Source organism: Sciurus vulgaris (assembly GCF_902686455.1).
Source record: "Sciurus vulgaris genome assembly, chromosome: 18".
In the NCBI taxonomy this organism is placed as follows: domain Eukaryota; kingdom Metazoa; phylum Chordata; class Mammalia; order Rodentia; family Sciuridae; genus Sciurus; species Sciurus vulgaris.
Genome location: NC_136479.1, coordinates 26243640 through 26269681, shown reverse-complemented (window position 1 = coordinate 26269681; position 26042 = coordinate 26243640). Strand labels below are relative to the sequence as shown.

The following is a 26042-nucleotide window of genomic DNA, read 5'->3' as shown; positions in this document are numbered from 1 at the left end:
TGCTCAGTGGGTACTGATGCTGATTTACAGGTGTCTGGGCAACTTGGTTTGGGGTTTGTGGGTGACTAGGGAGCTGGCAACTGCAGTCACTGGTAGGAATGGTGGCACTGGGTTCCAGGTAGGGGTGGGTAGCAGTTGCCCCTGCTGGAAGTGGGGGTTGGGCAGTTAGAACTGAGGTGCTCCTAGAGTTATAGGAGACGACAACCTGTCAAGGTTGTGGGCACCTGCAGTGGCTGATGTGCCCAAACAAAGCCCTTATGGTCCCAGGTCCAGGAGCTGGTGTAGGGTGGGGATGAGACTGAGGCCCTGTGGGGCTGTGCTCACAGCCAGGTGGAGGTTCTGTGGTGAAGGGTTCCAGCTCTAGACCCAGAGTTCAGTCCCAAATGGGGCTGCAGGCAGCTGGCTCCCAACCTCTCTAGCCCTCCATATCCTGTTTATAACATGGAGGGAGCGCAGGATTCTCCTCAGTTGGTTGCAGAGCACAAGAGGGCAACACGCATGACGCCCTTTACCATCACTGACAAGCCTCTGCCAGGTACCTGCTGCCCAACTGCCCAGCAGGTGTGGCTTTCCCTGGGGAGGGTGCTGTGATGGAGGAAGGCCTGGCAGATAGGTCAACAGTTAAAGCCATAATATGAGATCCAGTGGCACTGAGGTCTATGCAGGCAACACCACCTGGGCAGCCAGAGCCCTGCTCCTGGCTGGACCAGGTACCTTTCTGAGCCCAGGCCTTGGTGGCATCTGGGTGGCACCATCTGTGGCCCTGTTGCCTGGCTTCTAGCAGATGTTTGCAAGACCCCTCACCTGGGACTGCTGAGGTGGCCTGTGGTCTGGCTGGCACATCATAGAGTCACTGTGACCAGCCTGCCCTGAAGACCTAGCCCATCTGTGCCTGGGATAGGTGATACTGAGCACACCTTGTGTTATGAAGCCTGTCTCCATATGTTCATCAGGTGGTGTAGTGTCTGTCCCATGCCTGGTCAGCGGAGGCTCCACACACACACCACGGGCTACTGGCTTCTTCCCCAGGGCTCATCTGGTTGCCCTCTGCTGAAGATACTGTGGGGGCTGTGATGCCTGGCGCCCGCGGGGCCATCCTGGGAGATGGGGGAGGGAGTCTTCCTGCGAATATGATATCAGCACCCGCTTGTCACCCCAGGGCTCTCCCACCCCGTAATCTGGTGGGCTGTAATTGCTGGTGTCTTTTCAGATCATTTTTGTGCAGGGTGACAAGCTGCTTGCTAGAGTGAGCAGTTAATCACACAGAGATGCCCTGTTTGAAAGCCGCACAGAGCTTACCCAGGGGGTGTCTGCCAGCAGCCAGGCGGTGGGCACACGAGCTGCTCATCTGCATGTAATTCCAGGGCGAGTGTCTCCTCTTTGGTGAAAAACGTGCAATTTCCGGCCCAGCAGGGGAACATAGGCTTGTGATGGAGACTGAGTCTTGGGGCCTCTAGTGCCAGCAGAGTCGAAACCACCCAGCCCATTCCCCATTCCCCATGGTGCCTAGGGACATGGTGGCTCTGTCTTAGAACAACCACCCTACCTAGCACTGTTCAGGGTGGGTGCAGTGAGGGGCATTCCAGAGGGCACAAGCACATGCAGTCATGTCTGCCACCCACTCAGGCTCATGCCCTGAAGGTTGGACCTGGGGCAGGCACACAGCTTCTGATACTCTGTGTCACATTCAGGCAGTGACTCGGCCTTGCTTTGTGTGGTGTCCTGTAGGATTGCATCTATGGCAGGCCCAATGGGCCTCAGCCAGCCCACTGGGACAGCTCCCTGCCACTCCCCAGACAGCCACCAGAAAAGGCTGAGGACCTCAGCATCACCACACAGTGCCTGCCTTCCACAGCTGCTAATAAAATTGCATAAATATTTGATGCCTAATTATTAAATATTTAAAAATGTAAAACTGGAATAGTTTAGAAGTTAGCAAGACATGAATAATTCAGCCCCTGGAAGCGTGCAGCTTGTCTTTGGGTCTGAGTCGGGCCAGCACCTCCTGGTGCCTGCTGGAGTCCCAAAACCTTTGCCTTGGGGACTCCTCAGGCCTCTGACCCTGCCTCAACCTGGAAGCAGCACATGGGGACAGCCTCAACCTCTCTCATCTAAATTCAGGCTGGGACTTGATGTAGGGGCCTCCGCATCACCCACCCCAGCTGTCAGCCTGTGCCCTGTACTCATGAGGCAGGTCCTGCCCACCTGGGTAAATCAGAGGTGCTTCCTTTCTTCATGTGTTCACAACTTTGCAAAGACAAACCTCATCTCTGACCAGCCCACTGGATCTAGGAGAAAGCCCAGCTGGCCTGCCCTGCTGCCACCACAGGCCACAGCCTTTCTGTGGCTGGTGCTCATCAGGGAATCCTCAAAGGAGAGAGCCATAGAAAGTAGACACCCAGGTGAATAGCCAGGTGGGGAGCCCAGGCCACACCCTCTTCTCTGGCCATGCTGCTCTTTGGCGAGGCCAGGCAGGTGCCAAGTTCAGAACAGCTTCCTTGCTCAGCCTGGACTTGGATGGCTTTTTTTGATGGCGAAGTATTAGTCCTGTTTGTGGCTTCTTCAAAGCCTGAAAATCCCAGCATTGGTTAAGTGGATTTTATTCACTTTTTCAGAAAGAAAAATGGCTCTGTCCCAAATCCCCAAAGGGACATTTCTAAAGCTGCTTTCAGTCTCTTAAGAAGGAGCTGCTCAGGTGCCTGGGGTGGTCAGCCTGCAGGCGCTGGAGGGGCCACATCCTCCTTGTGGCATCTGCCTGTGGGCAGGTAAGAGAGTGGGAGCATGGAGAGCATGGGGGACTCTTGGCAGGGCGGGCTGGGTCCCTCCATAGGGCAGGAAGTGCTAGTGTGACCCTGAGCCATTCCTGGTACCTGAGCATCCTCACATGTCCTCTCACATGGAAGCCCATTTTAGCCTGTGGTCCACGCATCCTCTAATAGAGAACTTCAGCCATAGCAAAGATGGACATGAGCATCTCCTGCCAGTCTTTATTGTTGTTTGTTTTATTTTTTTAATGTGATGGGCATTGAACCCAGGGCCTCAGGCATGCTAGGCAAGTGCTTTACCACTGAGCTGTGTTCCTCAGCCCTCCTCCCAGTTTTGTTGCGAGGGTCTTTCCAGTGCATGGAAGCCCATCTTCTCTCCAGCATGGTCCCATTTATGTTAAGATTATCTTTCCTTGAGTGTCCATGTGATAAGAAATCACATGCTGCCACAGACCCACAGGACAGGTGATGTCTGCTGCTCTCCCCAAACCTGTGCTCAGTGCACCCAGATCAATTCTCAGCAAACCAGCTTTGCCCCCGTTTTGACCTTTTGGCAGAAGTAAGGCTTTTGTTCTCTCTCCAGCATGAGCATGCATGTGTGCACACATGCACGCGTACTCACACGACGCCTGTGCACACACTATGTGCTTCGTGCCCTCCCTTTCTACAAGCTGCGAGGCAGCTTCAGAGGAATCAGTGCTGAGTCTTTGCAATGCCGTGACCTCATGGGGTGTGCACATAATGGCCTGAGGTTGTCCTGGTGGTCTTTCCTACCTGATGTTAGAGGGGTGGGTGTCCTAGAATGTACAGTTTTCTTTCATTTGCTTGATTTCCCGCATTGACACATAGTTCCTTCTGGAAGTTTTTGGAGGAGTTCTTAGATTCCTCTCAGTGCTTCGAGACATGGCAGGCCATCTGTCAACTCTGCCCTGGATTCTTCTCCTCGGCCGTGCCCTCTTGGGGCCCTTTTCCCAAGGTCAGAACTGATCCAACTCAGGTGAGGATTGTGAGGGTCCTGGCTACCTGTGGGCACTTACCCCACACTTCCTGGCCCTCTGCTGGGTGTTTCCTGGGTCTCCCTCCCTCCTCCACCTCCCTCCTCATTTGCATTTTGGGGGGGGGTAGAGCTAAGGACAAACAGGGCCCTCTGAGGTGCCCTGTGTAGCCTAGACTTGCCTGGCCCCTGCAGTGTATGTGCCCTATGCTGTAATTGAGAACCAGACACCTGCCCAGCTTCCCAACTCCATGGGAGTTGTGCGTGTGTTCTCTTGGGAGGTGTGTCTGTGTCCGTGTCCGTGTCCCCATGTCCCAAGGTGTCTATTGCTCTGCCTGACCCAGCCCTGTGTTCCCAAAAGCTCAGTCCTTGTCCCCATACCAATCCAATAATGAAGACAAAGTTTTGAGGAAAAGGTAAAAGAGGTTTTAATGCTTTGCTAGCAAAGGAGAAACACAGGGGACTTCTGTCCCAGGGACTGTGATTCTCCCCATTAGGGAGAACAGTGGGTGTTTAAGAGGTGATTCAAAGGCTCCATTCCACATGTTCTGGGTCTGGAGTTAGAAATCACTTGTAAGTTTGGGATAGTCCTTTCTTAAATCTCTTGGTGCCATCTAGAAGTCAGACTTCATCCCTGTGGTGGATGTGTGCTGCAGGACATAAAACTCTGCCTGGGATGGGGAAGAAAGGCATCCTGTTTCCCCCAAGATTAGGGAGGGGAAAGGAGAGAAAAAGAAAAAGAAACATATCCATTTAAAAAATAAGTTACAGTGGAAGAGCTGCAAGGACTATATTCAAAGCCTAAAGTGGGCCAGTTACACTGGTGTTCACCATGCTGGGCGTCAGTGAGCCTGGAGATGCCCGCCCCTCGGTTCTGACTTGCCTGACGATTCCCTGTGACTTCTTCCTTCCTGTGTCCTGCAATCTCTTCTTATAAAATTCCTATTACTTGGATATTGGTCTCTCAGAACCCCTTCCTTATTTCTTCTTGTTTTCTGCCTCTGATGTTTTGGGGGGCACTTTATGGGAGATTCCCTCCTCTCTACCCTGTGATTCCTCTCTCAAGCTGTTCCACGTCTGTGACAGTGTGTTCTTGTTCCCGTCAACAGCATCATCGTGGCTCAGGTTTCTCTCTAGGTCTTGCTGAGTTGCCTAAGTCCTTGCTTAGTTGCTAAGGCTGGCTTTGAACTTATGATCCTCCTGCCTCAGCCTCCCAAGCAACTGGGATTATAGTCGTGCCCCACTGTACCCAACCGTGCGGGTTGTGTGGTGTTTTTTAAACTGTTTTGTTTCTGCTCTTCATATCAGAAGTCTTCCTCCTCTGTCCTGTTTATTTCTCTTTTGGAACAGGGGATGTGACATCTGAGTGGGTGTCTCCGGGGCTGGTTGGGCTGCCAATACCTTCATGGTTACCGAGCAGGCAAGGGTATGGCGCCTGGCTGGTAGCTCATAGGCTCCTTCCACACATTGTCCCTTGTGAGCACCTTGCAGTTCTTTGTGTTAGTCATCTTTTCATCACTGTGACCAAAATACCCGACAGAAAAAAACTTAGAGGAAAGCTTTATTTGTGTTCCTGGTTTGAGAGGTTTCATCAGTTGATAGTTGACTGGCACCATTACTTTGGGCTTGAGGTAAAGTGGAACATCATGGTAGAACATGTGGCCAAGGAAGGCTGCTGAGTTCATGACAACCAGGAAAAAGAAAGAGAGGGAGAAGGACCAGGAACCAACCCTGCCAGGGCACCACCACCCACCCAACCCACCCTAATGACCTGCTTCCTCTAACTAAGTCCCACCTCTACAGTTTCCTCCACCTCCCATTGACCATTTCATCCTGGTGGATTAATCCTATGATGAAGTCAGCGCCTTCATGATCCATCCATCTCCTTAAAGTCCCACCTCTGGACATTGCTGAATGTGGGACTTTACAGATCCAAACCATAATAGTTGGCATCCCAGGAAGAAAACTGCTGAAGTGGAGACTGGAAGGCAGCAGTGGAGGTCCCTGGGGACCTCTGGGACTTCTGTGGTGTGAACCTAGAGCCCCTTCTGGAATCAGCAGCAGGGTTAGTCCTTAGCACCCACCACAGCACCTTCCTTTGGCCCAGCCAGTGCCCTGAAACAAACACACTCTTCTCTCTGGGAGGCCTCTCTGCAGACCCTCAGGCTCGGTTGGTGCCAGCTCCATCTGCCCTGTGCCTTGTCACGTCCCCAGGCCCCCAGGCTTGGCCACATTGTATGTTCACATTGGAATTGGCCTTCCCACCCTCCGAGACTGTGAGCCTCCTACTGTCCCAGGTCTGTCAAGTCCTTGTCCACTCATCGCCCACTTTGATCTTCTGGTTCCCTCAGTGCCTCTGCCCCTGGTGCTAGTGTGGGGGCGGTGCTGCTGCTTCCTCCATGGCACACCAGAGAGAGGAGCACGAGCACAGTGCCCCACGCCATGTCAGAGGGAGAGCCCACGAGTGCCCAGGCTTTGCTTAGACTGTAACACTCTTCTCGGGGCGACAGACGGGCTTTAGGGGGAAATGGCAGTTTCTTTCTTTACTCACTCAGTGCTCACCGAGCCCATCCATGGCCCAGGCTCCTTGGGGTGCATTGTGGGTACAGCAAAGACACACAGACCCATCGCAGTGTAAACACTAAGCTAAGACTTTTTACACTAAGCACTAAGCTAAGGCTTTTTTCCTATGAAGGAAATAAAGCGGATCCTGCAGACACACAGTGAGGGGGCAATGTGGTTTGAAAGCTGGAAGGTGTAAGAGTTCGCTGGGGAAGGGGGAGCATTCTCTAGTCATGTGCAAATTTTGTCTGGACATCTGGGGTCTTCGTGCACACTGGGGGATGAATGTGGACCCCTGGTCCAGCTGCTGCAAGGGCCAATGGTGAAGAGCCTGCTCAGAGCTCAGTGACCACCGCTGGAGGTTTTCTGCCCATTGTCTGGGATCATTTCATTCTGTAGGGTTCTGTCCAAAATCCTCCTGGGAGTGCAGCCATGAGTAGGACCAACCCCCTGGGTGGGAGCATTCCTTGAGAGGCCCCTGGTGGGGGTCATAGAATGCATGGGGCTGAGTGCTGGAGGCCTCCCCTGACAGAGGGCACCCCAGACCAGCACCCAGCCATCTCACAGCAGATCACTGCAGAGCAGTCAGCAAGGTTGCAGCCCAGATCCAGCAGCAGCATGCCACCAGCACCCGACACTCCACGCCCCCTAGCTGACCATGGTCCACTTGGTCTGACCAGTCTGGGACCCCTGGAAGGGAGGGAAGTGGACAAGTTGTCTGTGGAGTGTCTCCTGAGGGCCATTTCAATCTTCAGAAGGGTCTCTGCATCTGTCTTGTTCATGTGGTCCTCAGCACCCAAGAGAGGAGAGTGCCGGGCTTTCCTCTCCTCCCCAGACTGTCAGAATGGCCAGCGGTCCCATGGGCTTCACAGGAGCTGGAGGGGCCGCTGCTGGTGCAGCCCAGGGCCACAGTGAAAGCAGCCAGGTGCAGGCAAGTATGAGGGTCAAGGACAGCACACCTGTGTCGCACTGCTCCTGACTCCTGTACTTTGCCAGCAGATGACATGAGGATGTTGGTGGCCACGAGCCCTGTGACCATCTTCTGTCTGGTCTCATCACCACTGTGTCCCTGCACCTGCCTGCCTTGCACTTGCCACCTGCCCCACAAGCATCAGCCATTCTCCAAATTTCAGGCAGTGCGCCGGATCTCCAGAGATTTGAGCCTGTAAATGCTCCTTTATCCCGACATCTCCACTCTCAGGCAGGAGCGCTCTTCCCTGCTAGCCTTTATCTGACAGAGTGCAGGTTATTTTTGTCCTGTGTCCTTCCCACAGAACTTTCACAGCTATCTTCTGCAATTCCAGGAGGAGCCAGGTGTTGGGCTAAGATGCAGAGGTGGCAGGTTAGAGCCATCCTGTAGCCTCTGTGGATGAAGCTGGGGACAGCCAGCAGACCCAGGCTGAACTTGCACAAGAGGGCAAGTAGCAGAGGGCAGAGCTCAGGAGCCAGGCCTGGCATGCCCCAAGACCCCTGTGGCAGCCCATCTTGTTCTGCACAGCCGCTGCCACCCCTATGCCTAGCTTTGGGCTCTGGACGAGTAGTCACATCCCTCTCTTCAGACCCCATTTGTCACCTGCCACACTTGTTCCTCTGCTGTCCTCACCAGGACTTGCTGAGAGCTAGTCCTGTCCCGGTGAAGTTCAGTAGGAGGGGAAGGAGTAGGCAGCCTGCCTGGGAGGCTGGGGGGTATCTGGAAGGTGTCTGGTACTTGGTGCCCAAGGTGCTGGGCACAGAAACATGGGGAACAGTGTCTAGGGCAGGAGGAGGATGGAATTCATGGCACTTTCACCTGGTCATAGCATGGCTACAGCCCGGGATTCAAGGGCAGGAGAGGTTAAACATGGAGTGGGAGAGTGGCCTGACTCAGGGCCTCAGCAGCTTCCTCATGGAGGGTGGACTTGGGCCTGGGAGGCTGGGAGGAAAGGGGCTCCCCACAATGAGGCTGCCAGTGCCAAGAGTCTTAGTCCCAGGTGTCTGCATTTTGGTCTCAGCACAGCATGTGGCTATGGTATGCACATATCCTTGGAGGCCTGAGGTCGCTAGATGCAGGGGCACCCTGGCTTTTGGCAGACTCTGATCAGGCTACACTTCCAGCCCTGCATGCTAGCATGTGTTGTCATTGCACTCCAGGAGTTGGGGTCTCTGTGGACAGGGGCCTCTGGCCTCCTGGCTTCTGGGCCTGGGAAGAGCCTGTCCAGTGCCTGTGTCCAGGGCCCATGAAACCCAGCCCAGAGGAAGCCTCGCTCCCAGTCTTTCAGAAAGAGCCTGCATGAGAGCCATGGGCAAGAGAGCAGTGACGTTTCCAAGGTGGAAACCCATCTTTTATTTATTTAATCCAGACCAATGTGTGAATTATTCATTCGCGTTTATGTAAGCCATTGAACTACAAGAATAACAGGGAGGTCAAAACACTGACTTTGCAGTGCCCCAAATGGAGTGATCACTCACAGGTTTCCCTCCCTGGACCTGCCCACTGAGGTGGGCCTCACCTGAAAGCTGTGCCCCCCCCACTAGGCCTGGCATGTTGATCAGGCTCCTTTGACGTGGAGAAGTGGCTTCCCCTATAACTGGCCAGGGTGATCAAGTCCTGCCTTGTTTGTGGTCACAGACCACAGGTGCCTGGCATGTGGCCAGTGCCTGGAGCATGCACCTCCTCTCCTCGCTCACCTCCTTCCATCCTGGGACATACATTGACCAGACGTAGGTATGGATGGGCCTCATGCGGATCTGAGCCCAACCTGACTCCAGGGTCTGTGAACTGCACCAAAGGGGGCTATTTCCTTCTCCAAGGTCAGGTGCGTTTATTACTAGATTTAATTTTCCCTTTGGATGTCTGAGATAGATTAAAGGTGGTGTAGTCCCTGACAGGACTGAAATATCATCTGTGAAGCATGGGCAGTGAGTTTTTCTTTCTGTATAAGCTTCCCTCCTGCTGATGGCTCCACCCTAGGGAGGACTGGCTGAGGGACACAGGAAAGAATATTGGGGTCAGAGCTGCCAATTAACCTTTTGATTTCATAGTCTGATCACTCGATTAATCAAGGACTCTGAGCTTCTTCGTGTTGGAGGGGCTCTTGGCTGTACATAATGGTGTCCGCCAAGGCCTCTGCACCAGATGATGAATGGAGGAGCAGCCAGGGCAGAGCCAGTGGCCAGGCGGGCAGATGGCCACAGCCCCACAGGTGGACAGACTGGGTTTTGTCATGCCGCATGCTTCTTACCCCAGCCCCTGGTACCAGGGTACCTCTCTCAGGGCATGGACTTCCTAGCAAGCTATGTGTTCTAGAGTGTGAGAGCCAGTGAAGTCAGCAACAGCCCTGCTAAGCCCCTCATGTTTGCAGCCAGGTGGTAAAGTTCTTTGAGCCTCAATTTGTGAAACCAGGAACACATTTGTCTCCACATCACAGCAACATGGCAGTAAAATGAATTTGTGGGTGCGACATTGAGGGGGCAGAGTGCACCATCAGTGTGGATCTTCACAAGTCCTGCACTGTCGGCGCTCAGCAGCCTCCAGCATGTGACCTGGCTAGATGCTCAAGATGATGTCTGAGGGCAGCCACACACCTGTGTCACCCAGTGAGGGTGGGGCACGGAGATGGTAGAGCCAGGAGGGAAGCCCAGCCCTCCCTGCATTCCCGGTTTCCTTTGCCTGCCACACAAGGGCTTCTGCTTTCTACTTGCCTCTTCTGGGAGGCAGGTTGCCCTTCCCCACCCACGTGACTCCTTAAACCATGGCCTGGACCTGTAGTACTATAGGGCATGGACTCCTTCATGCTTCTTTTGGCTCTGAACTGGTGGACAGGTGCTTGGACTTGTACCTTTTCTCTCACTTCTCTGGTCTTCGGGCTCATCCTTTTCCCTGGGCACTGCCTAGGATACAACTCCTCAGAGGAGAATTCCCTCGGCCTCTGGCTATGCAGTACGGCTAACATTAACTTCCTCTCCCGTGGCCCAACTGGGGTGCTAGCTGCCCTTTGCCTTAATGCAGCCCGAGGAGGGGCTTTCAGCCCTGTCCCAACAGAGGGAGGCTGGTGGCTACCCTCAGCTCTCACCATGGGTAATACCCACAGGCAGAGTAGGGTAGGGCTTATCCAGGTCTAGCTGACTCTGGGCCTTGGAATTTCTTCAGAATCCTGTTGCCAGTGGGGTCACCCCCTCCCAGGGATCCCAGCCCTGCAGGGCTTCCTAGACAGGACATCCAGAAGTGCCAGCTCTGGAGGCGACTCCATACGTGTTTAAGTGGAGCCAGGCTCAGTAATTAATGGGGATAAATCAAGGCTTAATTACTCGAAAGGCACCTTGGGTGAGAGATTCATGGCAGCCGTGCATCCTGCTGGTGGCTTTGCACAGCCCGTTTCTCCCCAAGCAGCCGTAAACCACGGCGGGAAGTGGGGACTCTGCCCAGATGGTCTACTCAGAGCCACGTGGGGGGTGGGGGCCCCGGGCAGGGTTGGCTGCCCTCCCACAGCAAAGCCATGGAACCCACCTAGGCCCTTCCGCAGAGCCCCCCCTCCCCCCCGGGGTGAAATGATCCCGAACCTCCACGTGGCTGCCCTGTCACATGCCTTGTGTCTGCTGTGTTAACTCATGTGGGGCAGGCATTCAGGCCTGTCAGGACTCTGGCTGCCGCCTCCCAATGTTGGTATCACCCAGGGGTGCATGGTGGATCCAAGCCTTCCATTCAGACCTAGATTATTGGTGCTTCCTTTTCCAGAACATCCTCACCTGGAATCTGCTCATGCTGAAAGTCACCACCAAACCCCCCACACTTCCTAACAGTGACTTGGGGTGACTGTGGGTATTACCCACGGTCATTCTGTCAGCTGAGAGCTGAAACCTGAATGTCTGCTCCAACTTCTGGCTTCAGAGCCAGTTTCTTTAGAGGGGCTGGAGTAATACAGTTACTATCTGAGTTCCACCAGGTCAGACTACTCATCATTATCTGTCCTCATTCAAATTCTTCTGAGCACAGAGTGATTCTTGCTTACATGGTGCTACCACAGCCATCCCCAGAGAGCTGAGACCCTGGTGGGTATGAGGCATGTCCTTGCACCTGACTACCCTCTGTCCCTGTCCTTCTCTGGGTCACATCTTCAGCCCATGGCGAGTTCACACCCTCCTGCCCTCTTCTTGCAGAGCTACGGAAGCAGGTAGAGAGCGCCGAACTGAAGAACCAGCGGCTTAAGGAGGTTTTCCAGACCAAGATCCAAGAGTTCCGCAAGGTCTGCTATACACTGACAGGCTACCAGATAGATGTCACCACGGAGAATCAGTACCGGCTCACCTCCCAGTACGCTGAGCACAAGACTGACTGCCTCATCTTCAAGGTAGGCCTCTGCTCTGCAACTGCAGCCCGTCATCCACAGCATGCTCTCCATGGCATGGTGGGCCTGCCCTCCCTGCTCATTGGGAGGGACATCAAACTGTTACCCCTGGTGAACAGCATCGTACTTCAGCCACAGCAGTCTCGTTTCACGACAGTGGGGTTTACAGAGCAGTGGGGTTTACAGGCTGGCCGTTTTCTGTTCAGCCCTGGGTCTACTAGCCCTAGGCCCACCTCCACATGACTCTTCAGCTTTGGACCTTGCCCTGTCCTTTCTTTGTGCTACCCTCTCAGTTTCCGCCTGGGCTCTATCCTGTGGGTTGGAGGCCCCGAGGCACATGAGTTTGTCCAGAAACAGTAGCTTCCCAGAGGATTAAGGTGATTGTGGATGAGCTGGCACCTTCAGAGCTGCCAGACCTCAGCCAGAGGTCAACATGGCACATAAGAAGAAAGGAAAAGCTGACCGTGCCTGCGTGCTAGACAAAGGGACCAACTTCTACAGCTGGCTGGAGAAGCTAGGGCTGAGTTCCCAAATGGTGGGGTTGCAAGCAGAGGGGTCAGCCAGTGGGCCAAGTACTTAGTTGCCTGTGTGAGTCCTGTGCACAGTGCAGCCTATGACAGGGTGAGCCAAGGGCTCCCTCAGGAGGGACCCCTCCTGCCACGGGAGCATTGTGGTGTGGTGGAATTGTATGTGTTTTGTGGCTGGGGCTTCCAGATCCATGGGCTGAGACAGGCATGAGGCTGAGATGTCCTCAGGCAGCAGTTCCAGCCACAGGAATGGGGTTGACCTTAGAGTGGTGGCCCCATGCAACCTCAGGCAGCTGGAAACCTGGCTTGACGAAGGCTGGTCTGACGTTGGCCTGACAACCCCACCTCCCATTCGTGGAGATGGTGCTGCCTTCCCAGCTGTTTCAGGAAGGGTTGACCAGGCATGGCCGCGGGAGGACACGACAGCAGAGACAGGCTCCACTGTGGTGCGGCTGGGCCGTTTAGCCACCAGCAGCCAGCCTGTCTCTGCATGTCTGTAGAAGCAGGAACCAACTTTCATTTTTATTCAAAACCTGTCCCCAGTGTGGCCTGAGTGTTTGGAGCAGAAGTTAATGGAAAACAAGCAGAGCTTCCCTGTCTTCATCTTATTTAGACTGGCGCTCACATTCCTTGCCCCCAGCTGTCCTTCAGCTGCCCCTCTGTGCTTTGCTCCCCTGCTGTGGCCAGAGCCATACCCAGGCCTGAAGCCCACTGTCCCCAATTTTCACAATATGCCTTCTAGATCCCCTAGGCTTCTCAGATCATGTTCATCCATTTTTAGACTTCTTGAAACTCTCAGACCTTTGAGTAAGTAAATAAATATTCAAACACTGAAAGTCTTTAGATAAATAAGCCATCAGAAATGTACGTCTTTGCTTTTGTATAATCCTGTGTACTTTTGAATAACTCAGGATCACTGATGGGTGTTTAATTTAATGCATTGTAGAAATTTGTGCTCTTTTAAAAAGATTGGGTAAATAAAGATGTGCTTGTGAGCAGCCGCCATTTAACATATCACTTCTCAACATTTATAAATTACGAGGAATAGTTTTCACTGGATTCTTGATATTCTTTGACTGAAGTGATTGTGATCTTACGAAAGCTGCCTCCAGGGAGACCTTGGGAAACATTCCAGAGTAGCTCATATTTATAGACTTTTGAAAATCCAGAAGAGCACGATCCACTCAGACTCCTGCTCCAAAGGGCAGCCATTAGCATCTTGGTGCTCTCACAGGAGAGAGCATGTGGGTGCTGACCCATCACCCTGTTGCAGCTGGTTCTGGTCCCCATAGGCTCAGGAGTCCTACCTCTTTCCCTCCAGGCCCACTGCAACACCCTGCACAGCTGGTGGCCCCAGTCTCCACTGGACACAGGCAAGGAAGGGTGGGAGCACCCGCTGACTCTGCCTGACCATGCTGTCCCCACTGTCCTGGTACACTGCTGGCCTATGTTGGCTGCTGAGGTCCCTGATACCTCCTTGTCTTGCCTCTTTCCACCCACCAGCTACCCCAGGGCACTTGGGATCTCTGTGCAGCCCCAGCTGATGGGGAAGCAAATGACTACTTACCTTGAGCCTGGGAGCAGGCACTAGCCACTCCTGGCCACAGGCAGCTCCCTCACCATGGCTGGAGGGCAGAGGAGGCCCCATGGGGTGTGCCACTGGCCATCTCCCCCAGCTGGTGGCTTAAGACTGGAGGCAACCTCTTCTGGGAGCCTGGGCCCCACCCAGGTTCGGCACAGCCCAGCACCTCCATGCCAAGATGGCCAGTAGGGAGTGCAGGCCCAGATCCACAGCTGACCCCCGGGGGTTGTGAGGCAGAACAGTGTGGCAGCTGTGAGTCCTCCCAGGGCCTGACACCAAAATCATTGCAGAATGTGTACAGGTTCCAGGAGACGGAGAGGGCCTCATAAGGGGCTTTGTTGCATGCTGGCCTGGTGAAGGTCGCCTGCTGCCATGCTGGCCTGGTGAGGGTCATGTTTTGCCATGCTGGCCTGGGTCCTATGATCATGGTTAAGGAGCTGGATGTGGTAACTTGTCTCAGGGAAGTGGGGACTGCGTAACCCCTTGTCCCTTCACCAAGCCCAGTGCTTTGCAGACTATTCTTGTGTGCTTTGATTCAGAGGACAGCTGCCTCCTACTGTGAGGTCTGAGGCATCCATGAGGGATGGGACCCCTGCCTCCTACCTGCCCAGGCCCGTGTGGCCCACCTCACTCGCTGCAGACAGCGTGAGGCTCACTGGCAGAGAGGCGTTTCTTCCCCTCTCCTGGGTTCCTACCCCATTTTCCTCCACAGCTTCACTCCCTGCATCAGCCTGCTGCTGTCCCTCTACCACTCCCCTGTGCCCTTCCCATGTCCCCTATCTTCACCTTAGCACACCTGTCTCGCTGTGGAGACTTTGTTCTGGAAGCATCTTAAATCTCAGACTGTTCTATAACGAGGCCAAGGCTAACCAAGTGACTTACCTTCTCTGATCTCAGTTGTCTCATCTGCCAAGTGGGGATAATTACAAGCTCAGACTTGGAGGATTGTAGGAGACGATGCTCATGAGGTTTAAGCCCAGCCCTGAGACCCAGTGAGGGTTCAGGTCATTGGTGGGATCCCACTGGCCGACTCAGCCTCAGCCCACAGATACTTCTCACCCCTGTGCAGCCTCTGCTGACACCTGGGTCCTGCCCCTCCACCCTTGCAGAGCTTCATAGCAGTTCACCTGGCCTTGCCCCCAGTAGGCCTGACAGAAGGGACTGGAGTCTGCACACCACGGGTTCCTGGCCCTTCTTCCTCCCCTGATAGACAACACAGAGCCCCTGGGAGAGGCCTGAAACACCATGGTCTCTGTGGACTTCCAGATGGCCTGTGTTTGTCCCTTCAAGGCCTCCCTGGCACCAGGCCTTCTCTGTGGGCCAAGACCTCACTGATCTTGCTCAGAGCCTCAGTGGGGCAGCCTTTGGCAATGTTCCCACTTAGGTAGGGACAGGACGGCTTGAGGCTGTCCAACCTTCCAGTAGGAAGTCTAACCAGGATGCCAAAGCTGGTCTGCCCCATCTGGTCTGTCGTCTTTGGCCATACCATACCCTCCAGAACACTAATTTCAGTGGTGAGAGAGACCATGCTGGTGCCATTAATGGCAGCCTTTGTTTGCCAGTCAAGACCCAAATATGGAGAAGGCACTTATAAGATCTGGACAAATGGGCAGACTGGATAGAAAATGGAAAGATAAACAGAAACTGGACATAGTGGCACATGCTATAATCTGGCTACTCAGGAGGTTAAGGCAAGAGGATTGCAAGTTCAAGGCCAGCCTGGGCAACTTATCTGTCTCAAAATCGAAATAAAATGAAAGGAACAACTGGGAATATAGCTCAGAGGTAGAGTGCTCCTGGGTTCAGGCCCCCATACCAAAAATATAAGGAAAATAAGGACCAGACAGAGAGCAGACTGGCCTAGGTCCCAAGGCCTCCCCCTCCCTCTCCCCCTCCCCCATGGGGGCTGGTGCAATGTTGTGGCGGCAGTTAGACCAGGCCCTGGTGATGTCCCACAAACCCCAGGTCCCTGACCCCTTCCGTTTATTTTATTTTCCCAGAAATGATTTTTCCGGCAGGAGGGGTCTGAGACAGTCAGAAATAGCTGAGCCCTGTTTCCAGTCGAGCAGGTTCTGCAGATGTGTGCTGGGATAATTGAGGGTTTGCTCCCAGCCCAGCCCGGACCCAGGCTTTCGTTACTGTGTGGGTGGAGGGAGCTGCTGCCCGGGACTGCCATTTGGGGGAAGCAAAAGATCTCAGCCCCAGCTCCTCCCGGCAGGAGCCTGGCGTCCTGCCCACTCCTCTCCCTCCTCAGGGGAATCGGATCCAAAAGTCTGAAGAGTTCCCTCGGAAGGCCTTGCCCTGCCCTGGGACTGAAGGGAGGGGCCTGTGAAGCTGTCCTCAGCTGCCCGGACCATGCAGAAGCTCCCCTCGTAGCAGGGATTTATTCCGAGCTCCTGGTCTGCTCTTGCTGATCTTACTCTCCATGATTCTCAAGGACCCTCCTCCCAAAAGGAAAGCTTCCCATCACAGGAGTCACACAGCAGATATGGTTTGCAACAAAGCCATGAGATGTAGGCCATCCTGTGGGCCTCCTTCCTCCATGCCTGGCACCGTCCCACAGCCCAGCATAACCCAGGGCAAAGAGGGAAGCAGAGTCTGGAATTGCACAAATCAACATTGAGTGTAGCCCAGCAGCTGCCTGTGTGACCTGGCTGTTGAGACCAAGGCTCCAGGTCTGGAAAGAAGAACTGCAAGGACATTTGCTGAAGGGGTTTGTCAGCCAGTGGGGGAAGATCATATGTGTATAAATGTGAATTCATAAATCCACCCAGTGTGGCTGGGCCTGACCCTGGCTCGTAGCACATCTTGGGCAGGTGGCAACCGTCATGGATTCTTTCCTTTTGAGTGGCACACCTTTCTGCCTTCCCCATTGTTGAGATCTGATGGCTAGGGTTGGTGCTGAGGGCCCCACCCCATGCCAGCAGTGGGCCAAACTCAGCACCATGTTTCTCCCTGCAATGTGGGGTGCTGATGCCACACCGAGGAATGTGTTCTGTGGATTTAGGTCTGACTTGGCTCATAGTATGACTGGCTGTCCCCTTAGGGGCAGCCCCTGAGGTATACTGTGGTAATCACAGGAGATGCCAGCATCGACCTGCTTCCCTGAAGGGTGGTCAGCTCCAGATCATCCACCCCAGTGCCAGTGCAGGCATAGGCCCTTCCGTAGCACAGCCAACCTCCACACAGGTGCGACACTGCCTGGATGTAGACCTCCCACTGCCTTACTGTTCCGGAAGCTGACGGACCCACGCACAGAGCAGGAGAGCAGGGGAGGAGGCGCCGGCTTCTCCTGCACCTGCACCTGCTGCACCAGGCCTGCCAGAGAGCACAGGTGCAGAAGCAGAAAGCGAAACCTCTGATGTGCAGCATCCCTGTGCCCAGGACCCTGTGACCCCGCTGTACCTGGGGCACTGCTAGGTAGTGCACCAGGAGGCCTGGGTTCTCTGGGTGTCTACATCCATAGAATAGCTTACAGAAGGGTTGTTTAGAGCCTTCAGAGATGGTTTCTTCACTGTTTCCCCAAGTATACTTCTTAGAGGAAGGGAGTGTATGTTTGCTGAAGCTGATGTGTGGGACAGCCTGAGGCTCAGACTCCCAGACCTCATGACCTAGGGACAGTGGCCATATTCCCTCAGTGGGAAAGCTAAGGCCTGCCTCATGGCCCTGGCTGCCTATCCTCTCCAATGTGTGCCCTGAGCCCACAGCCACACAGTCTGCTCACCCACATCCTTCCCTACCCCGGGGCCTATAGGCATCCTCCGGAAAGGGCCTTGCAGCCTCAGTCCTGGAACTCAGCCAGGTGGCTGCGTTCCAGTGAAACTTTATTTGTGGCACTGAGCTTTGAATTTCATATAATTTCTGTAGAGCACAAGATATTCTTCTGGTTTTTTGAATATTAATTATTTTTTAGAACAGATTAAGGTTTTAGAAAAATTGCACAGAAAATACAGAGTTCCCTGTCTCCCCACCCCGCCAGCACACAATTTCCTCTGCTGTTGTCGTGTGGCATCAGGGCAGCACGTTTGTCTCAATGGGACAATACTGTCATGTTACGGTTACCTGTGAAGCCTATAGTTCACATGAGGGTTTACTCTCAGTTAGAACATTCTAGGTCTGCACAGAGGTACAGTGTCTTGTGCCCACCATAATGGTGTCACGTGGAGCAATTCCTTGCCCCCAAATCCTCTGTACCCATCTCTTCACCCCAACCTGTACCCCTCAGGCCTCCTCTGTCATTTTGCCTTTTTCAGAATGTCCCATGCCTGGAATTCTGCAGTGCTTCTTCCACTTAGCAGTCTGCATGTAAAGTCCGCTGTGTTTTTTCCTGCCTTGATCACTCACTTCTTTTCATCACTGAGTAAATCTCGCTGTCTGGGTGAACCACAGGTTATGTCCATTCACCTGCTGAAGGACATCTTGGTTCCCAGTTTTGGTCATTATGAACAATGCTTCAACTTTAAAATGCAAAAGCCATTCTTTGCTCATAGACCACACAAGCTGGCTTGAGGTAGAATTTGGCCCATGATCTGCCATTTGCCAACCTCTACCTCACAGAATATTCCCTCCTTGCACTTTTGCATGTTGGATTGAACCTCACGTTCCCTCCAGGGAAGCAGAAGTAGCCTCAAGCACCCTTTGTCCTTGCGTGGCCTGGTGCCCCCTACCTCCCCACCCTCTAGTCCTCACTGCACCCACAAGCCTCAGCCAACACCCCCTGGCCACACAGTGGTCTGATCCAGGACTGCACTCATCAAGGTCTGCATTCCCACAGCTGTTGGAACCTCGGAACTTCTAGATGGGAGGCCGTGCACAGTCACAGGAAAATCAAGATCATGGGCTTCATTTGGCCTTAGCTGCAAAGTTGGCCTGAGGCAGAAGACTCTAGCCTAAGTTTCCTCAGTACCATGTGACTCGAGACCTTCCTTCTTAGGTGTCTGGAGGTAACGAACAAGGAGTTCAGGTGGCCTCAACTGCCTGCCTCAAATCACCCTCCTAGTCTCTGCAGTGTACCTGTGGTACATGCACAGGCCTAGCCCTCCATGAAAGTTGATGAAACTGGGTTAGGGGGCCCTGGGGCAGGTCAAACTGAGGCCCTGTCACTAGAGGTGAGCGGAGCCCTGCCTGCTGCAAGGAGTGGGGCTAAGGCCCTGGTGCTGTGCATCAAGAGAGCAGAGGCATTGCCCCCTTCCCAACTCCATGCCCCTGCATGTTCACGCTTACAGATGAACACAACACACACTCGTGTATGCACATGCTCCTGCCTGGCAGTCTTCCACTTTTCCCCCTGAGCCCATCATATCCTCCTCCGCCTGCCCCACACCCAATCTCAGACTGAGCCAGGCTTTCATGACCTTGGTGCAGAGGTATAAACTGGTAATCAAGGGTCTGGTCCTGCTGGGACATGTTGACAGTGCTGGAACTTACTGAGAGTCTGTGCCTCCCCAGCAAAGTGTTGACCTTGCCACCCATGCTCGTGGCCTCCCATGTAGATGTGACCTTCGTAGCTGCCCTCATCAATAAGCAGAGCACATTTGCCAGGCTGCCCCATCCTCCATGCATTCATCTTGCACAGATGGGGCATGGTGCTCTTGGGTTTGGGAAGAGGCATTTGCTTACAGAGGAAGCTCCTCTAGTCCTCTTTGTCCCAACCCTGAGCTAGCCATCAGCCTTGGCCCTCCAGACATTCCTGGTCTGATGAGCCAATAAACAGTCCAGAGTTCTGCAGTTCACTGGACAAATTGTCCAGGTCTGTGGACAAAGGTTAGTGAGAGGGAATGACCCCATGGTGGAGTAGGCAGAAAGGCCTTGTTAGAGGGACAGGAAGGAGAGCAGTCGCCTGAACCAGGAAAGTAGACACAGTGTCCTCCTGAGATATCCTCTGTCTGGCCCCACTCCTCACCCCCTTTGTCCCTCTCCTTCCTACTCGTTTCTCTGCTAGAGGAATTGGCTGTTAAGGGAGAAAGCCCCACCTTGTCCAGGAGTCACCCCTAGAGTTGAGGCTGGAGCTGGGGGCGGAGGGGGGGGACTTGAATGAGACCAACAGGGACAGGAGCTCCAGCTGTCGGGGATGTTGCAGAGCTCTGCTCCGTGCCCTTGGTGGCCTTGGCCTTGCTGGTACAGAACTGGGGCCAAAACATCTAATCCAGGCCAGTGGGCACCATGGGATTGTTGCAGCAGCAGCTCTTTGTCAGAGGTGCACAGAATTTGGGAATGGAAGGTCAAGCAGTCCTGGCAGATGATGGGAACAACATTGGGGAAACTCAGGTGGTCCTGGACATGTGTCAGGACCACTCAGGAAGCATGAGTCACCACAGCCCACCACAGGTGGCTCCTGTCTTCTGGACCTTACCCTACAGGTCCTACCCCTATGCAGCCCGCAGAAGCCCACAGTCTTGCATACCTGGACTTTTCTGTGTGAGCTCGCTTGGCCTCCGCCTGGTACTCACACTGCAGGTGAGGACTTCAAAAGCCCTGAGGAGGGTCCTGCATCTTCCTCCACGGCAGAGTTGGGCCAAAGACCATGTGAAGATGGACTGAGAACAGATAGCCTGAGGAAGGGTCACTATAGCCACCCCCTGACTTCCTGTGGTGGGCAGAGGTAGGTTTGAGGCAGTGGGCACATAAAAGGCAGCCCCCTGACAGCTCAGGACGGAGAGGTCCTGCAAGTGTTTCCACACATCAGGGCATCCCTGTCTCAAGGCGCCAGCTGAGTCAAGCAGACTTTCCCCTTTTGTCCTGCCATGACTCCCACCGTCATCTGTCCTTAGATCCTTGTGTTAGGTACAGGGGCATTGGCCTGGTATTTGGTTGTCAGGGAACCATGCTTGCCACACACGTGTCTCCTAACAGTCACTTCCAACTGTGTTGTCTTCACACACTGTGGCCCTGACCCAGACTAGAGTGACCCAACATTTTCTAAGGGTTTAACTCTACCAGGCAGAGGGTGCCAGGGCAGTACCATCCACTCTCCAGAATGTTCCTGGCCTCCTCACCCCACCCGCCTCTCTGTTTCATCTGAGGCATGCAGCACCTCCCAGGATGCTCAGGATGCCCTCACTGCTCTCCTGGTGAACACGGAGATGGGGAGCAGGGCTTGGCACCCTGGGGCCTAGTTGTGGTCCACCGTCTCAACTGCTCCTGTGGAGCCAAGGCCCTGTCTACTTCATCAGAACTGAACCCCCTCTTAGTGCTGTGCAGACATCCCCATTCACCAGCCTCACTCTTGGCTCTCTTGCCCCCTGACCAGGTCGTGCTCTGGCTGGTCTTTTAGGTGACATTTGGAAATTGAAATAAAATTCCTTGGCAACCAGGCTGATTAACAAGAAGATGATGAGAGTATTGACCCAGGGAACAGACACTGGTCCATCACTGCTACTCAAGTCTACCAGGAAGCTCCTGGAATCTGCCGATGCTGGTGGATGTGGGCATGAGTGGAGCAGGTGGGCAGGTGGCCGAGGATGGCAGGTGTCCCTCAGCCCTGCCCCTCATCCCACTGGCTGCCCCAGAGTGGAGGCCAGTTAGCACCAGGTTTCACCCTCCCTGTCCTCAGGTTGATTGCCAACTCCTCTTGTTGGCCCCAAGTGTTAGATGAGCCACTTAGCATCTGACCCTGGTCTCCCCAGGAAGGTGACTGTGAGGACCAAAGGATTGTGGGCAGGTGTGAGGTATGAAGAGTGTGGCCATTGGAATGATCTCAACCAGGCTCTGCTCTGGTGTTGTCCTCTGGCTAGTCCAGATGTCCAAGAAACACCCCAGCTTGACCCTGTGTGTCTGATTTAATCACAGGTCTTTCTAACTTGCTATCCACCCAGTTTTCATAGACTCAAACCTGTGTACTTCTCATTCATCCTGTGGGTTAGGGGACAGAAGTCTTGAGGGTGGAGACTGTCAAGTCAGTTACACAGAGGCTCCAGGCTTTTTTTGTGTTGAGCTCTAGAACCCAGAGGGAAGCTGTCTGAACAAGAGAGACACAGGAGTGCCAGCTGTTGAATGTAGACCTCTCCATGTGGCCTTCAGTCTCATCCCCCACCCAACACGCCCTGCCCTGTCCTGCCCTACCATGGGCTTGGTAGACCTTGCCCATGCCAGGGTCTTGTTCCCAGTAGCTAGAGCAGTCATTGGCAGGGGAGCTGTCCCTTCCCGTGGTGCTGAAGCCACTTCACCCCAAACAACCATCAGAGATCCCTTGGCATGGAGAGCTCTCCACAACTCACACCCCCAGCCTTCCAAAGATGCTACTGCTTCTGAAAGGAGTCAATGACTGGAGTCACCTGTGAGGCAGGGTTCAGTATCTCTCAGACCTTCTGGTTCTCTGTGCAGCTCTCTTCATGGGATGGCATAGCCCATGGTTCCTCACCTCTGCCCCCACCAAGGATCAGAACCCTAGGCTCAGCAGGAGGGGACTTGGAGATTGGGCCACAGCCCTATCACTGGATAGGGGTCCAGTGATGGGAAGCACACCCATCCATGTGCCATCCTCAGAGGAGGCCCTAGGCCTGACCAGGGAAGGAGGGCTAGCAGATGGTGCATCATGGGTGGGCCTGCTGGGAAGTGGTTAACTGGCAGGCCCAGCTCAGCAGTGCCTGGAAGGTGCAAGAGGGTGAGGTTAGAAAGGAAGCAGCACAGGTTGAACCAGGTGACAACTTGCACCCAAGAAATCGAGCCATTTCCTTCCATGAGAGCCATGGCCTATCCATGAGAGGCAGCACAGACCAATGGAAAGAGCTGGTTTCAGTTCCTGCAGTATGGACAGGGGCCCTGTAGTCAAGGAGGTCAGCCTCCTCAGAACTTCAGGCAAGACCCTGAGCTGAGCCCCGGGACTGCAGGAAAATTACAGCCTAAGGCAGGCCGGGAGTGGGTGGGACTGGGGTTGGCTCTTCATCTTGAGAGCAGCAAATATCTTTAAGAAAGGGGTGCTGATCAGGGTGGTGATGTGGGGTGGAGCCTCAGGTGAGGCAAGGTGAACCCTCCTGCCCAGGCCCTGGCCTTATAGCTTCAAACGCAAACCCACTCTTGGACCTTCCCAGTGGGGGTGGGAGACACTTGTAGGGAAGCTGCCAGCTGAGGCTCTGGAACAGTGCCAGCCCTTAGAAGAAGACCAGGCCTGTGGTTGGGTCACCCAAGGACACTGGGCCCACCTGTAACCCAGATCACCCCTTCCTAGTATAACCATAGCTTCACATAAATCGATGGTGTTGACAGTGTTCTGGTAAGACTGTAACCAAGCAGGCAGTAGGCCAGAAGTGGCTCATGGGCCATAGTTTGCCAACCCCTGCTTTAGTTTTACAAAATATGTGATTAACATCACAATCTGCCTTCAGGTAATATACTACTTGACATTAAAAAAAAATAGCAACTGCACTTTTCCAGTTTTTTCTGACTTTTTGTGTGACTTTTATTATATTTTACTTTAGAGAATCCATTATCTTTTGAATTTAAATGATTCAAAAATGGCTTTTAAATGTATACATATAATTGACTATTTCTGGCACTTTCTTTGTGTTGATCAAAATTTCCATCTGGTATCATTTTTCTTCTGCAGGAAAAACTTCTTGACCATTGTTTAGGTTGTAGGTCAGCTACTAACACATTTTCTCAGCCTTTCTTTGCCTGGAAATATTTTTAATCCATCTTCATTTTTATTGGATGTAGAATTCCATGCTGACAGTCTTTTTTTTTTTTTTTTTTTTTTTTCCTCTTAGCATCTTAATGATGTTGGTCTTATTTTCTGACTTGCCAGAGTTCCAACAAGAAGTCTGCTCACAATCTTATCTTTGACCCTTGGACATAATGTCTTTCTTCCTGTGGCTGGTTTTAAGATTTTCTTTATGTTTATATTGAGCTCCTTGGAGATGTGGGTTTATAATTGATAAAATTTTGGATATGTTAGCATTCATTTTTTAAAAATATTTTTCCTCAATCCCCTTTTTTACATATTTTTGGTCACATGGTATTATCCTTTTGGTAACTGAGGTGCTGTTCCTCTTTCCTCCCATTTTTCTGTGCTTTTCGTTTGGATAATTTCTGTTGCTCTCCTAAATTTACTGACTTTTTAAAAAGTCTAATCTATTAATCTCACCCAGTGGATTTTTCATTTCAAATACTATGTTTCATTTCAAACACTGTTTTTCATGTCTGTTTGACTCTTTTTAAAAATATCTTCAGCTTCGCCTTTATTTTAGTAATCTGCTGCTTTGTAACAGATTACTCCAAAATTCAGCAACCTAAACCAAGAAAGGAGTTTGAAGTTGGATTCAGGGTGGCTTGCTATGGTTCTGGCTCAGGGTCTCCTAAGGGTGCCTCCTGGCTGTCAGCCCAGGTTAGTCTTGTGCAGCGTGACAAGGGCCTCAGCACCTGCTTTCAGGTTCCCTAAGAGGTTCTTGGCAGGAAGCTTTGCTCCCTGCCATACCTCCACCCCTGCTGCCATGGCACTTTCCTCACAGCTGCCTGGCATCCTGACAACATGGCCGCTGGCTTCCCAGAGGGAGTGTGCAATGAGAGAGCACCAGCCCAAGACACAGGCCTTTTATAAGTGCCAGCCATCAGTTCTGCCATTTTCTATTGAATGTGCAGACCAGCCCTACTACCATATGGGAGGAGACTGCCCTGGCTTGAGAACACCAGGAGTCAGGGCCACCCTGGAGCCCATCTTTCATGGTTATGTTTTAAGTCTGTGAACACATTTGTAATTTCTGTTTGGAAGTCTTCGCTAATTCCATCATTTCTGGGCCTGTTTCTGTTGACTGATTTTTATCTTGGTTATAGCTAAAAGGTTTTCCTTTTTTTTTTTTTTTTTTTTTCTTTTTTGTATTTCTTAGTGATTCTTACTATATAATGGACTCTAGGAAGATTGTGTTGTTGAGGGCCTGGATTTTGTCATCTTCCTTTGAAGAGCATTGGTTTTTCCTGGCAGGCAATTATGTGACTTATGGGTTAGCTTGATCCTGTCAAGACTTATTCGCAACCTTTCTCCTGACTTGTCTAGATGAGCATTTTTTGTGGGGCCACTTTAGCCCCACTACTAAGACATGACCCTCCTGTAAATGCCAAGTGATCTTGAAGAATGCTCTGGTCAGAACTGAAATGTCTCCCAGGTCTGGTCACCTCCGGGAACTGTTCTGACAGCTGCCCGGTTGCGTTTCATTCAGCCTGGTGGAGTTGCACCCTGTACGTGGAGAGCTCTCCTAGGCAGCCTCAGAGGGTCCTTTCCAGGTTGTTGGACACTTTTCTCTGCTCAGCTCATCCTCTGCAGATCTGTGCCCTCTACTCAGTGACAGGATCACCTGCTTGCAATGTGCCCCCAGCGCTATGCCTGGGAAGGTCATTGGGCAAGACGCAGGTGAGGTTCACCTTGCTTCTTCTTCTTCTTCTCTCTCTCTCTCTCTCTCTCTCTCTCTCTCTCTCTCTCTCTCTCTCTCTCTCTCTCTCTCTCTCTCTCTCTCTCTCTCTCTGGTGCTGTGGATGGAACTGAAGGACCTGCACATGCCAAGCAAGATCTCTACTACTGAGCTGTACCCCCCAGCCCTTTCTTCTGTTTTGTTTTTTTCTATTCTTCACATGCACACACATCTTCTTTTCTAGCAAGAGCTCCAGGCCTATTGGATCAGGGTCTAACCCATATGATCTCATTTAACCTGATTTACCTCCTTAAGTGTCCTCTTTAAAATGCAGTCACATCATGCCAGGTGTGGTGGTGCATGCCTGTAATCCCAGCAGCTCAGGAGACTGAGACAGGAAGATCACGAGTTCAAAACCAGCCTCAGCAATGGCAAGGCGCTAAGCAACTCAGTGAGACCCTGTCTCTAAATAAAATACGAAATAGGGCTGGGGATATGGCTCAGTGGTCAAGTGCCCCTGATTTCAATCCTCAGTACAAAAAAAAAAAAAACGTAGTCTCATTGGGGTCAGGGCTTAGCATCGGAATTGGGGTGCACTGTCCAGCCCTTAACAGCTGCAGCACATATGCCTTGCTCATTCAACTCAGTGGACATGTGTATAGGGCTGGCTGTGTAAGGAGTGCATTGTACACAAATGGGATCATACTGTACCTACTGGGGCTTTTCCTAGAATAACATGCTCTTCATGCTCGGAAACCTTGCCGCGTTGCCCCTCCACCCCCTGCAGCCCGTGTGAGCTGCCTGCTCTGTACCCACGCGTTCTTTTCCTCTCTGTTCATCTGCTGAAAGGTTCAGAACAGCAGGACATTGGCAAACAGCCAGCAGAGGATGCTGAGTCCATGCTTCAGACTTGCCCACAAAGCGAGTGTCATCCTCCTTCCCTGGGTGG

The 26042-nt window shown here is 52.9% G+C and overlaps 1 protein-coding gene across 2 annotated transcripts in view; it reads left to right on the top strand.

Annotated features, from left to right (window-relative positions):
• Positions 1–26042, top strand: part of MAD1L1 (mitotic arrest deficient 1 like 1) — a gene marked incomplete at its 5' end in the record, with an annotated part of 369275 nt that overhangs the window by 296044 nt on the left and 47189 nt on the right. For both annotated transcript variants that reach the window (XM_079120677.1, XM_079120676.1), the window contains one exon: positions 11458–11648. In XM_079120677.1, the coding sequence (XP_078976803.1) occupies positions 11458–11648 (191 nt within the window). The remainder of the gene's footprint in view (positions 1–11457; positions 11649–26042) is intronic.